Here is a 13,998-nt window from a genome sequence, read left to right on the forward strand (position 1 = left end):
TGAATACACATTTGTTAACGAGAAACTGTCACATTAAAGTGTACCTGAGAGGGTACAAAGTAGCTTATTAATACTTACCTGGGGCTTCCTCAAGAGCCATGAGGATTGTGTGGCCTTCATCGCCCCTCTGTTTGCCTCCTCCGTTCTGCCGCTATGACTCCAGGTAATCTGGTCAGTCGCGGCCTTCTGAGCATGCGCAGCTCAGGTGTTCGCCCCCACTGCACTCATGGCGCAAAAAGCTATGGCAGCGCGTGTGCAACAAGAGGTGCGTGGCCAAGCCGTGCATGTACAGAAGTCCATGACTGGCCACGACTGAGGGATTATTGGGAATATTAGCGGCAGAATGGGGGAGCCAAACAGAGGGGTGAGGGAGGCCACATGATCCTCATGGGGCTGGAGGAAGGCCCAGGTAAGCATAAATACACTATAATTCACCATCTCAGGTTCCCTTTAAGGAAAGAAAGAATTCATAAGGCAGGTTTTGTCATTCAGCTCCAATCTTTGATGTCCCGTATTTTGGTGGACCAGACCATTTTCCTAAGGCTTTCCCTGTCCCCCCCACCTCACCATTTCAGCGGTGCCCTCCCCCCTCCCCCCCCCCAAGCGTGTTGACTAAGCTTGGCAGATGTAGAAGGTGCATGTCTGTGCAGTAGCATGCAGCCACCGCTCAGGCTCAGTGGGGAGAACAAAGCTTGCTTAACTCCATGCTACTGAGCAGGTGCAAGCCGTCTGCACCTGCACCTATTGGTGCCCATACATGGTACAATTAAAATGTTTCATTTTCTGTTTATTCAACCAAAACCATCAAATTAAGTGAAAATCGAAAATAATCCTTTTTTCAATCAAGAACATACTTTTTTTCTATAACATGTTGGAAAAATCTGAGCGATTGTTTGTGAAATTGTATTGTGCATGGTAGGTTGTATACCATGTATGGGCACCATAAGATGAGTCAGAATTATACAAATGCTACTGCAGATCTATGCAGCTTGCTAATGATCCAACCAAATGCTTCAATTGCAAGATTTGATTCATCCATTTTACAATAGATTTTCATAATAATTAGCATGATTCTCAATAATCTCAAATTTATTTGCAACTTAACTGACTAATGTGGACTTTATTAAACGTCTTGCCCAAATCTACATGTACAAAACATGATTTAAACATAGCTTGCACTGGCACATAACTTTTTTAAAAAAATAGCTGGCAGTCTAATGGTTAAATTACACACTGAGCACGAGAAACTGTAGTTGCAGTCCTGACCACAAAGAGTGCACTGGAAGGAGGTGGGCTGGGTCAGGTGATCTGCTCTATTCTTGAAAAGGATTTTCAACAGTATTCCTCTTGGCAATAAAGGAGCTACTGGATGCTGCCTGTCAAAACCCACACAGATAGTTTTAGAGGCAATTCAAAAAAGCAGAGACTTGCAATGTACACAACTCTGTTTATTGCTACTTACTGCAATTGTATTATTACATGTAGAAACAAATGGGAGATTAAATTAAGGTTTTAAAGTGAACTTAAACCGTAGGAACTAAAAAGGGTTTCACTTACCTGGGGCTTCTACTAGCCCCCCACAGCCCTTCTGTGCGTGCGCTGGTCCTCAAGGATCCTCAGTTCTCCCACTGCCACTTAGTTTAGATTCTGCTGAGTGATCAGGGAGCTATCGCCGCCATAAATGCGCACGAGAATACAGTGGACCGCCGACTGATCACTCGACAGAATCAAAACTAAGCGGCGGCGGGGGAACGGAGGATTGCTGAGGACCGGTGTGGGCACAGGACAGCTGCGGAGGGCTGGCAGAAGCCCCAGGTAAATGAAACTCTTTATTTCCTTCAGTTTAGGTTCACTTTAAGCATTAGTAAACAAGACATACAGTTTATAAAGTCAAATTTACCAGGTCATGTAGAAACACCAGTGCTTGCAGAATGTCATAAATCCCAGCACATATTTCATGACTGGACAGTTGAGGAAGAAGCTTTTCTAGGGGCTGCACTCGCTCTGTTACTAGATAGATCCCATCTTCTTCCACAGTGTAAGATAAGAAGCGGAGCAGACATGGGTGTCGCAAGGTTTTCAAATGCTTAACAGGAAAAGAAATATGAACATTACAAAAAAAACGAAAAACATTTATTAAATTGTAGCTACAGCCACAGAAATGGGGAAGTAGAGCTGTGGCAAGGCTGGTATCTAATAACCTATTAGATACCTATTATTGTTTCCATTAAAGTATACCTGATCTGAAGCAAAGCCGCCTAAGGTACGGTAAGTAAGCACTGTAAATCTACTGTATATCCATGGCACCACTACAGAGTCCTGAAAGCACGTAGTTTTGGGACCTTTGATTAAATCTATTAAATTTGAGATAAGAGTGCATAGTATGTCCAGCTCAAAAGGGACCTAAACTACTAGGCATATCACTGCCGCCCTGCATTTTGACAGACAGACAAGACAGGACAGCGGACAGCAGTCAGGTCATAAACTGCAAGGAGCCAGTTCCTGTTTTGTCCATTGCCGTCACTGCTGACTGTACATATATTTCCAGATAGTGGAAGAATCTGAGAATGCTTTAGTTCATTTTTATCCATCACCCATCATCACCGCCTAACCTCTTTTAGCCTCTTGTTCCCCACGTAGAATGGCAGAGATACATCCCATTGTTGATCCGCACAGTGCATGTGAAGCATAAGGCTGCATCCACCAGTAGTGTAGAGTCTCTTGAATGAGACTGCCCTTGTCAAGGCTCAAGGGCTCACTCACATGTCTGTACATGTGTAACTAACAATTTTTGTTTGTTGGAGGCATTAGGTATAGCCGCTGGCATCATGTAAGTTTGTAAATATTGTACTTATTTCTGCCCACCCTCTTGAGCTCTTCACGTTAGTAAAGCTTAACTGACTGGACTACCATTTCTCTGAAATGTTATTGCTAGAACAGCTCATCCAGGAAGTAGGAGGCGTCGCCGCCAGAACAATACAAACCTGCATAGTTCATAAGACTAAAGGCCCATACACACGTCGGACTTTTGCGAACGACAGGTGGTTTGAACGTCCCGTCGTTCAGTCGTCCGCACGCCAAATCGGGCGTGTGTACAAGACTGTCGTTCGGGTGATAAGACTGGTCTTGAGCGATTCCGCCGGGCGTCTGTATGGGCCTTTAGGGACACTCTCTAAAGCACACTTGTCCAAGATTATAAACTGTGCTCATCCTCAGGGAACTGGGAGTAACACAGGCCCCAGAGGGTGACTTATGGTGCAATCTGGGAACTCCCTTTTATAACAAAGGAACCCCCAAATTATGATTTTCAATTGAGATCTGCTTTAAATTTGACAAAGAGGACATTGTTTATTTTTGCTTACCTTATACTACATAACAGATTGACAAACACACGATACATATTCCATTAGAAATACAAAATCTGTTAATGCAATTACTAAATTCTGGTTACAGCACATTTTATATTATGTGTGTATGTTATATACGCATCACCATTCCTATTGCCCCTCCATGACATCCATCACATTGGAACTTAACAGGGCACTACAGCGAAATTTAGGCTACTGGGATTAGCCTAGTAGCATGTTACTAATAGGAAGAGCAATACATTTTAGATACAGTTTTTGTTTACAAAGGTCAGCTGGATAGGATAATTCATAACACATGTACAGATCCTGGAGTCAGTAACAGTGAAGCAAGTAACAAGGAAGACTTCCTCTTCTTGCAGGGGTAGATCAAGTAACCTTGATGAGAAAAATTATACACACAAGAAAAGAACAGGAGCCTAATACAGTGTAGTATGCAGGGCTGTGGTGTCGGAGTTGGAGTCGGAGTCGAGGAGTCTGAGCAATTTTGGGTACCCAGAGTTGGAGATTTTATAAACTGAGGAGTTGGAGTCGGATGATTTTTGTACAAAATCCACAGCCCTGGTAAGTATTAGACTAAGGAGTAGGAGTCGAGGAGTCGCGGAGCCATGTTGGAGAGTCGGAGGTTTCATAAACTGAGGAGTCGGAAGATTTTTATACCGACTCCACAGCCGTTAGTATGTTTAACCTCTTCATGACCGCCTACCGCCGATAGGCACCAGGAAAGTGGCTCCCCCAGGTCCACCTAACGCAGATCAAGTCCTGGGGGCTGAGATTATTGGGGATTAGTGTAATGGTTAAGGGTTCTGCCTCTGACACAGATGACATGGGTTTGAATCTTGGTTCTGCCACTTCAGTAAGCCAGCACCTATTTGGTAGAAGACCTTGGGCAAGACTCCCTAACACTGCTACAGCCTATAGAGAGCGTCCCAGTGGGTGAAGCTCTAGCGCTTTGAGTCTGCCAGGAAAAAAGCGCGATATAAATGTTCTGTGTCCGTCTATTTTGTCTTCGTTCTTGCATTTCTGCCCATTGTTTTGTCATTATGGCTTCTATTCATATTTAGGAATGTAATATTGCTATCTCAGTTTCAAGACATGTTTTTGTGCAAATAATGTTAATTGTTTCACTCAAAATAAAAACAAACAAACTCAAAAAGCATGTCTTATCAAAGTTAGCACGCCTTATCAAAGTGAACATGCCTAATCAGAGTAGCATAGCAAACGCTACGAACCCGCAGGAGCTCAGGGCAGGACGAGTGGAGCTGTCATCGTTGCCAATTAGCAGGCATAAGTTTGCTATGCTACTCTGATAAGGAGTGTTAACTTTGATAAGGCGTGCTAACTTTGATAAGGCATGCAATTTGTCTTAGTGACTCAAGACCCATGTATGACGTGCTAAAGTATTGAGGCCACGTTCACATCATGAAACGCAGAAGGCTGTGCATTCAGAACGCAACGCGTATGAACGCACGCCATCTACGTTTACATGCGTTGCGTGGCTGATCCTGTTCACTGAAAGAGAATGAGTCAGCCGCACGTTTTGTTAAAAAATGCGTGCAGCATGCGTTCCCGGACCGCATTGGTCCGGAACGCATGCAGTGTGAACATCAGACAGTGCAGTCTATGCACTTTCTGATGCCGTGCGTGTCGGCCTCCTGCACGCGTTGCCGAAATCCAGATGGCAACGCGTGCAGTGTGAACAGGGCCTTACTGTTTTCTATGGAAAAATAGGCATGTGATCACTACACAGTGTCAAAATAATTCATAAATCCTTGGTTTCTTTTTTCTCCTTAGCAAAAGTGCTGTTTCACTTGTTTAACTTCAAGCTCTACCACATTTCTGTAGCTCACACAGTGGTACTGTATGTGTGCCAAATCAGATCCCCTGTGCATAGGAAGCTGAGCACAGATCTTAGTAACCAGCCATAAGTCCACGCTTGCAACAAATGAGCCTCAAAGCTACAGACTCCAGGGATGATGAGTACTTATCTCTGTCACAGATCTAAGCAGCTAGTGGCTACCAGCTCCTGTACATTCATCCAAGTACAATACATAGCTGCAACCATTGGCAACCACATAAAACAGCACAACCCCAAATATGAACCCCAATGACACTGACAAAAACAATGAACCAAAGAATTGCAGGATTCAATGTCAAGAGTTTTGTCTTAAGACATGTTCTAAAAATTACAGGCATACACTTGCAGTGATGACCTAGGAGACTTCTCCACACCTTCCAGACTTTTTCATTAATTTTACATGCAACATTTTTGGGGGGTATTATCTGCAAACAGTATGCTAGTGGCAGGATAACTATATAACTATATAAGCCCAGAAACTAAGCAGCACACTGTAACCCTACGAAGGACAAGAGCACCCACACGGCATACCTCCGATCCGCGTTCAAATGATTAAACAACTAAGTATCAATCAAAATGGATTAAAATTAAAACAAACCTGAAACTGAATCAGGCTGGTTTCACACCAGGACGTTGCGTTTTAGGGGACGTTATGGTCGCACAACGTGCCCCTAACGCAACGCCTGGTGCTCTCTGCTTTGGACGTCAGAGTGAGCCGCGTTGTGCAGCTCACTCTGGCGTCCGTGATGCGCACTCTTGGACGCATGCGGCATCACGTGGTCCCGCCGGCCAATCGCCGCACAGAGCGGCCGCTCCAGGAAGTAAACACTGCACGTCACTGAGTGCAGTGAATATTAATTAGCCATGTGCCTGGCCGCTCTCTGCTCCTCCCCAACGTTACTGAGCATGTGCAAACAGTCTAACGCGGCTCTGCTGTTTACAAAGTACTGCATGCAGTACGTTATATAATGGCGCATCGTTACACTGTAACGCAACGTGGGCACTGTGAACAGCCCATTGATTTTTCATTGCTGTGCGGTGGGGTGTGTTACAGGCTGCTCTAACATGCGCCTGTAACGTCCCACTGAGAAACCAGCCTAAAGGTAGATAGTTACCACTTTAGAGGGAAGCCTCTGGATGCTCCAGAAGCGACTGTACGTTTTTAGTGCATTTTGTTTTTTGTTCCCACATGCGTTTTTCTTGTGTTTTAATGCGTTTGCGGTTCGCATATATAAAGCGCATATGCGGTTTGTGCTAATCACTAGGAAGTCATCAAGAAGCAGAAAAACATCAAACTTGTTTTTTTTTTTTTTTTTTAAACACACAAATAAAAAAATAATAATAATAAAAAAAAATGCACTAAAAACACACTCAGGCCCCGTTCACACTTAGAAACGCAAAAGGCTGGCGATTTTTGCCTGCGTTTTGCAGGAGTGAAAAATCACTGAACACTGCGGCGATTTTGCCGTGATCGCGTTTAGCGCTTCTATAGCACTGAAACACGTTTGTCAGGAAATCGCCTGAAAATGGTGCAGGTGATGAATTTGCGTTTTTGGGCGCAAATTAGCGGGCCCATAGGGTTTCATTACACTACCGCTTTTAAAAAGCGCTAGCATTTGAGCGTTTTGCCGAAATTGCGGCAAAACACTCTAGTGTAAATGGGCCCTACACTGCAGTACCTCTGCGTCACCACTTACATTCATTATGTGCGTTTTAGAAAAATATGCAAGTCCTGCGTTTTTAAAAACGCACATTGCAAAACGCAAACATATACGTTTTTCCAGGCATAAAGCAGAGCTAAATGTAATGCACAAGGTTGTTTATGAAACATCAAAAAGACTGCAGAATTCATTTCTGTTGCCTTTCCAACCTATGTCTCATATACATGGTTTATCTGAGAACGCTTTTGAAAGTGAAAATACACAATTAGATCACTGGTAGATCTGCACCATTACATCATTCCATGTCAGGGTGAATGCATACAGGTTCTTGGCTTAGCAAGGCGTAATGATCCGCACCGTCTCTAATTCAAGTATCTTCATTTATTGTAGAAAAACATATTAAAATACAGAAAACATAGGGCAAAACAGGCCACTGTTTCGGGCTACTGTCCTTCCTCCAGTTGCTCCTGATTGGACACTCATGTGTATATATGTTTGCAATGTTGCATGTACTATTCAGAACTGGGCAACTGGAGGAAGGGCAGTGGCCCAAAACAGTGGACTGTTTTCTGTATTTTAATATGTTTTTCTACAATAAATGAAAATACTTGAATTAGAGGCGGTGCGGATCATTACGCCTTGCTGATCCTTTGGTCCTGTGAGTGTCCAGGACTTTTTCTTCTACACACCTCACCATCTTTGAGTTGATGGACAGCCTGTGAGTGCGTCTTCTCTACCTGCACTACATGTTCTTGGCTTCAAATTTTGAATCCAAAAAGAAACAAGGAACATGAGCCTGCATTTAACCTGCAAACAAAATGCAGAAAGGCAGTCCCCAATTAGATCCCACTGCAAAACGCAAAGGACACGGGGAAGATGCATTGAAACCAGTGCAATGAAAACTGAAACAAAACAGGTGGAAAACAGAACAGATATTTTGATGGAAGATTCTGACTGGAACTGCTCTATTTCTGCACCTGTTTTATATCAGATTTGCTCTAATACTCCTAGCACTGTTTTGACAAATCTTCCCTACAGTGCTCACTAGCAAAAATCGCACTGCTTTCGTGATTCAGGATCACATTGTGCTAATAGGAAGAGTAACAAGAGTAACAAAAATAACAAGGGTTTCCCACACAGGGCTAGGGGACTGGATGGCATGCAATGGGAATAGGGCCCTAGTGAGCTATAGTAAAACTTTCTAGTTCAGACTACATTTATTGACTGAGGACACATGTTCACACTGCATCCATTGCTATACACATGAGGTACATCACAACAGATTTAAAAACAAACAATCAAAAACAAAAAATGCTATTATGGCGATGTTGCAATGCACAGTACCTTGTTGCTAGTTATTACAACAGAACCCATGCACCACGGAGGCAATATGCAAAAGTGTACGTGTCCATTGCGGGACCACTGAAGCATGCTGCTGTGCAATCACTTATATTTTAACACACCATAATGCGTATAGTGTGAATTCACTTTGAATATATATTCCTGCTGAGCTTCTCTGCCTCCAGATACTGAGATCCTTTTGGATGAAAAGCTTTTCTTAAACACATTGATTGAAAATTACCTGTCTACAGTTGCAGACATTATGCATTTGCCACTCACTGTTTGTTTCAATAGAATACTGTCATTACCTTAAAGTGAACCTGAGGTGAGAGTGATATAGAGGCTGCCATATTTATTTCCTTACCAGTTACCTGGCAGCCCTGCTGATCTATTTGGCTGCAGTAGTGGCTGAATTACACCAGAAAAAGACATGCAGATAATCTTGTCAATTCTAATAATATTGTCAAAAACTGCTGCATGCTTGTTGAGGGTCTATGGCTGAAAGTATTAGAAGCAGAGCAGTGTTCTCCCCAGAATTTTTTTCCAGCCGGGTGGCATGAAATAGTAGCCGGGTGGCATAAAAAAGTAGCCGGGTGGGGAAATATGAGAGAATGCTGGGCTGGTGCTTCTGTGTGCAACTCCGCTTATGGCATAAGAGATGAGCCAATGATAGCCGGGTGCTCATCAAAATCAGCCGGGTGGAGCACTCGGCTAAAAGAGACTGGGGAGAACACTGCAGAGTATCAGCAGGACAGCCAGGAAACTGGTATTGCTTAAAAGGAAATAAATACGGCAGCCTCCATATCTCTCTCACCTCAGATTCACGTTAACTGGAGAGCCGAGAGAATAGGTATGCCTACTTCCATCAGCACTCATGTCACGGCCCTGTGTTCTATTCATCTGGAGCAAAAAGCCTATTCTGTGAGGGACCACCTACTGTGGAAGTTTAAATGATTGATGTGGGCCCCCATCTCCAGGTAGAGCATATACAGGAACCCATTGCCGGGAGCATCCCGCGCATGCGCAGTACGAGAAAATCTCTTGAGGACGCGTGTGGCCACGGCCGCACAGGTGCAAAGGGCATCGACTGGCAAGTCGCTGAAAAACAACGGCGTGGGCGCAGGACAGCTGCAGGAGGCTGGTAGAAACCCCTGGTAAAATGACTATATATACATATAAACCCAAAGTGCATATAGCTTTCTGTAAAAAAGGTCAATCCTTGTGGCAAGTACACAATCAAAAGGCTGTGGTAGTGAATAGAATCTAAAACGTTTCTAGTAAACAAAGGTTATTCGAGTGTGTGGGTCAAAGGAAATTTCTGGAAGAAACCTTTACTTAAGTACAGTTCTTTGTTTCTAACAACAAACCAGTTCTGTACTGCTGGTATGTGTGTCTACTCCCCTGAAAAAGAAAATAATTATCAGCAAAAAGTACCGGTACCAACCATCGAAAAGCCTCATTAGTGGCAAATAAAACAAGTTATAGATCATTTCAATGTGATAAGTTACAATAAATGTATTTATGAATGGAAAATGCATGTAAAAAAAATCACTCTGGTTTTTAAAAAAAAACTGTGGTTGGGAAGTGGTTAATACACAGAATAAACCACCAAACAACATTAATTACAAAAATAACTTATAATAATGCACTTCTATGTCCTCTTTCCCATAACAATATGCATTATTGAGCCCCTCTCTTTTAGTATCCCTGGTGATCCTAGTTATAGTGCCCTCGGTTTGATCAAACAAAGGCACTATTAGGATGTTACACTGCCCTAGTCTAGCACCCCCTAATTGTAGTTCTTATTATACTGGCCTCTACTACAGATGAAAAAAGTGTTCTCTATTGCAGATCCCCCCATATATCCATTACTGTGCCCCTTTAATTAGAAGATCCCCACCTGTCATGCCCCACTTACATACTGTCTTCAGTTCGCATCCCCTTTATAATACCATTTGTTATTGTGTACCAATAACACACTAGGTTAGTGCCCATTAATAGTACATTTAATAACCCAGTTACAGTTCCCTCCTCTTAGTTGCCCCCAGTTTGTATTCCTGGCCGCCTTGATGTATTATATTCGCCTGTGTTTACTTTTATCCCTGACCCCTTAATCACATGACCACCTGGGGACATGGGGAGTAGAGCATCAGCAGACCTCCCAGAAGGTCCTGGAAAAATCAGTCTGCTGTGCAATCACAAATAGAAAAAGTAAATATTCCTGCCAGGACAATCCAATAAGCAATTTGCAGCAAGGGGGGCGAGACTGAAAGCACCATAGTAATGATTAGGTATGTGATATGAAAATCTAACAAACGATACCATAACTACAAGGTGATCTACTATTACAAGAAAAATACGTTTAATAGCAACAGCAACATTGCTGTCCACAGAGCAAGGGGCATGAGTTCCAGCGACATCCTGCAGTATGTTAGGTAGTGATTTACATGACATCATCCGTAGTTGCCCTATCATGATCGTACCATTGCTGCTTTATCCACTTTTTCCTGGCTTTCCGGCTTATACACAAATACCGAGGCGAGCCGCCCGTCCTGTAGGAGGGCTGGGTGTATAGTGAGCCCAGAAGGATGAGTCCATGGTGGATCCTGCAGTGTGAATCCTCTCAGAGTGCTGGCCTCAGAGCCCATAATCCTGCAGCCGTATGCAGGGACCCCTGTCCTGAGCCCTGCCAGCGGAACCAGTGGTCTGCTCCCGCTTTTCTGTAGGTGTCCTCCGTCAGCGAACTGCTGGAGGCGATCACTCCCTGTCCCACAAGCCTCCGGACTCCCCTTCGTCAGCTGTCAGTCCTGCAAGCCGCTGACATCCTTCTGCAGATGTAATGAACCTGCTACCGCTGAGTCGCTGACACTGTGACAGACGCTGAAGGCTGAAGCAGCTAGATGGAGCACGGAGGTGGATGTGACATCAGAGTCATATGGTCATATCATGTGATCTTCTAAATGACTTGACTTCGGCTGAGAGATGGAGATGAATTGGAAAACAGCAGTCAAGCTCAGCACCGAAGGCAGAAAGAGAATAGTAAACCACGTTTCCTGGTCCCTTGGAGATAACTATATCGCGATTATACTGTACTATGAGAAAATACGGTACTGTGTAATGTGGAAAGCTGCAGTATGTGATGTACTGTAGTCAATCTTCATGAACATGTTGCCTGGCAGCTAACAAGTGTGTAGCCCCCCAACTGTCCCCGTTTCTTTGGGAACCAAATCCCTCTGTCCTTCTTTCTCCCTCTTTCAAGACTGATGTTCTCATATACTAGTGTTGTCCGGATCATGAACGATTCGGATCTTTGATCCGAATCTATTTTGTGAGTCGAATCATCAAAATGAGTTATTCGGATCGAAAAAGGGGCGGGGCAGGGAGCGACACGCCCCCCTCTCAGCGGGCAGCGGGGTCCTGGAAGCAGAGCAGGGATGGATCCAGAGCCGGCCTTTGGGGGGGGGCAAGTGGGGCGGTCGCCCCAGGCCCCGCGCACCGCCATTCAGAGCCGGCCTAATTTAATATTGTTTGCTGGCTGCGGCGGCAGCAGCCGCCGATCGCACTGACCTGATGCGCTTCCTTCCTGTGTAGGCTGGAGCGCATCGGCATTTCCTCCTCTGCCCGGCTGCTGGGTGCGCTCCGCTCTGCGAGTGACGTCACGAATGACGTCATATGCATGCGCAGAGAGAGAGCGCTCCCCGTGGCAGCCGCAGCCCGACCTAGAGCCGACCAGGACTGAGAGTCTGAGACTCACTGAGCGAGCCACTGTCTGCAGCAGCCGCCGGACGTATTGCAGAGCAGAGACCAGGGGACTCAGCTGAGGCACAGCAGATACTGTCTGGTACTAGGTAGGATTATTTGAGGGGTACATGATTTGGGCGGGGCACTGGGGCTGGCTGGGGGAGCATTATTGTTAATTAGCTATGCACTGGGCACTATTTATACTAGCTAGCTATATACCGGGCACTATACTAGCTATATACCGGGCACTATACTAGCTATATACCGGGCACTCTACTAGCTATATACCAGGCACTCTACTAGCTATATACTAGGCACTGTACTAGCTATACACTGGGCACTGTCTATACTAGCTATACGCTGGGCACTGTCTATACTAGCTATATGCTGGGCACTGTCTATACTAGCTATATACTGGGCACTGTCTATACTAGCTATACACTGGGCACTGTCTATACTAGCTATACGCTGGGCACTGTCTATACTAGCTATACGCTGGGCACTGTCTATACTAGTTATATACTGGGCACTGTCTATACTAGCTATACGCTGGGCACTGTCTATACTAGCTATACGCTGGGCACTGTCTATACTAGCTATACGCTGGGCACTGTCTATACTAGCTATACGCTGGGCACTGTCTATACTAGCTATACGCTGGGCACTGTCTATACTAGCTATACGCTGGGCACTGTCTATACTAGCTATACGCTGGGCACTGTCTATACTAGCTATACGCTGGGCACTGTCTATACTAGCTATACGCTGGGCACTGTCTATACTAGCTATACGCTGGGCACTGTCTATACTAGCTATACGCTGGGCACTGTCTATACTAGCTATACGCTGGGCACTGTCTATACTAGCTATACGCTGGGCACTGTCTATACTAGCTATATACTGGGCACTATACTAGCTATATACTGGGCGCTATACTAGCTATATACTGGGCGCTATACTAGCTATATACTGGGCGCTGTACTAGCTATATACTGGGCGCTGTACTAGCTATATACTGGGCGCTATACTAGCTATGTACTGGGCACGCTATACTAGCTATATACTGGGCGCTATACTAGCTATATACTGGGCGCTATACTAGCTATATACTGGGTGCTGTACTAGCTATATAGAATAATTAAAATATGTAATGTAATCAAATAGCGAATGGTAGTACCATTGTTTTTTATATTGGTTGGCTTAGTGGCCTTTACCGAACGTAATTGTTTTCAAACAATAATAGTAAGGCGTACTGCATTAAAGGCGGACAAGCCCATGAACGTGGCGATACGGTATATGGCCTACACTTATGGCTCTAGGCCCCGCATGTGACACTCGCCCCAGGCCCCGCATACTCTAAGGCCGCCTCTGGATGGATCGCTGAGTTGGAGGGGAGCCAGCCTTGCAGCCAAAGGTAGATGAGAGAGAGGGGACATCGGTGCCACTGCCAGATATGTGTAGTGCACACATACTGGCTGCAATGTGCTGCCCATTATAGGCTGGCTGTTCCGTAGTGCTGCACAGTGATCACATTGGAAACTTTTGGCTCAGCTCAGCACAGCTCAGTAACTTTGCAGGCACTGTGATTGAAAGGCAATATGATCCTCCTGCACTCGGCACTAATCAGCTGCACTTCACTTCTGGGAATGCTTTGGGGAATGCTTTCTTTCACTGCGACGTTTGCTTTCAATGTACACAGATGAACATATAGGTGAAATACATGTAAAGCATGATTACAGCATGTGGGTATTGTGTGCAAACAAACATTTCTGCTCTCTGCTCGTCCCTCCTCCCATCGCTGTCCACTCCCTGCCCTCTGTTCATCTTCTCCCCTTCTCTGTGTGTCCACCCCCCTCCCCTTCTCCTGTCCACAGCAGGGAAAGACCTGTCCTGCTATTCATTTCACCCCCGAATGCTTCGGTAGTAAAATGATCCGAGATCCGGATCAAAGATCTAGGTCTCTTCAATGATCCGATTCGAATCATCCGGATCATTGAAAAGATCCGAACTTCCCATCTCTATTATATACATA

At 44.8% G+C, this 13,998-nt stretch overlaps 1 protein-coding gene across 1 annotated transcript in view; it reads right to left on the bottom strand.

Annotated features, from left to right (window-relative positions):
• SCYL3 (SCY1 like pseudokinase 3) overlaps window positions 1-11,338 on the bottom strand; it is a 98,387-nt gene extending 87,049 nt beyond the window's left edge. The window contains exons 1-2 of the mRNA XM_068240178.1: window positions 10,709-11,338; window positions 1,901-2,086 (exon numbers count right to left, since the gene is read on the bottom strand). Of these exons, the coding sequence (XP_068096279.1) occupies window positions 1,901-2,086; window positions 10,709-10,873 (351 nt within the window). The 5' untranslated portion in view covers window positions 10,874-11,338. The remainder of the gene's footprint in view (window positions 1-1,900; window positions 2,087-10,708) is intronic.
• Window positions 11,339-13,998: the final 2,660 nt, after the last annotated feature.

Source organism: Hyperolius riggenbachi, chromosome 6, assembly GCF_040937935.1.
Source record: "Hyperolius riggenbachi isolate aHypRig1 chromosome 6, aHypRig1.pri, whole genome shotgun sequence".
Taxonomy (NCBI): Eukaryota; Metazoa; Chordata; class Amphibia; order Anura; family Hyperoliidae; genus Hyperolius; species Hyperolius riggenbachi.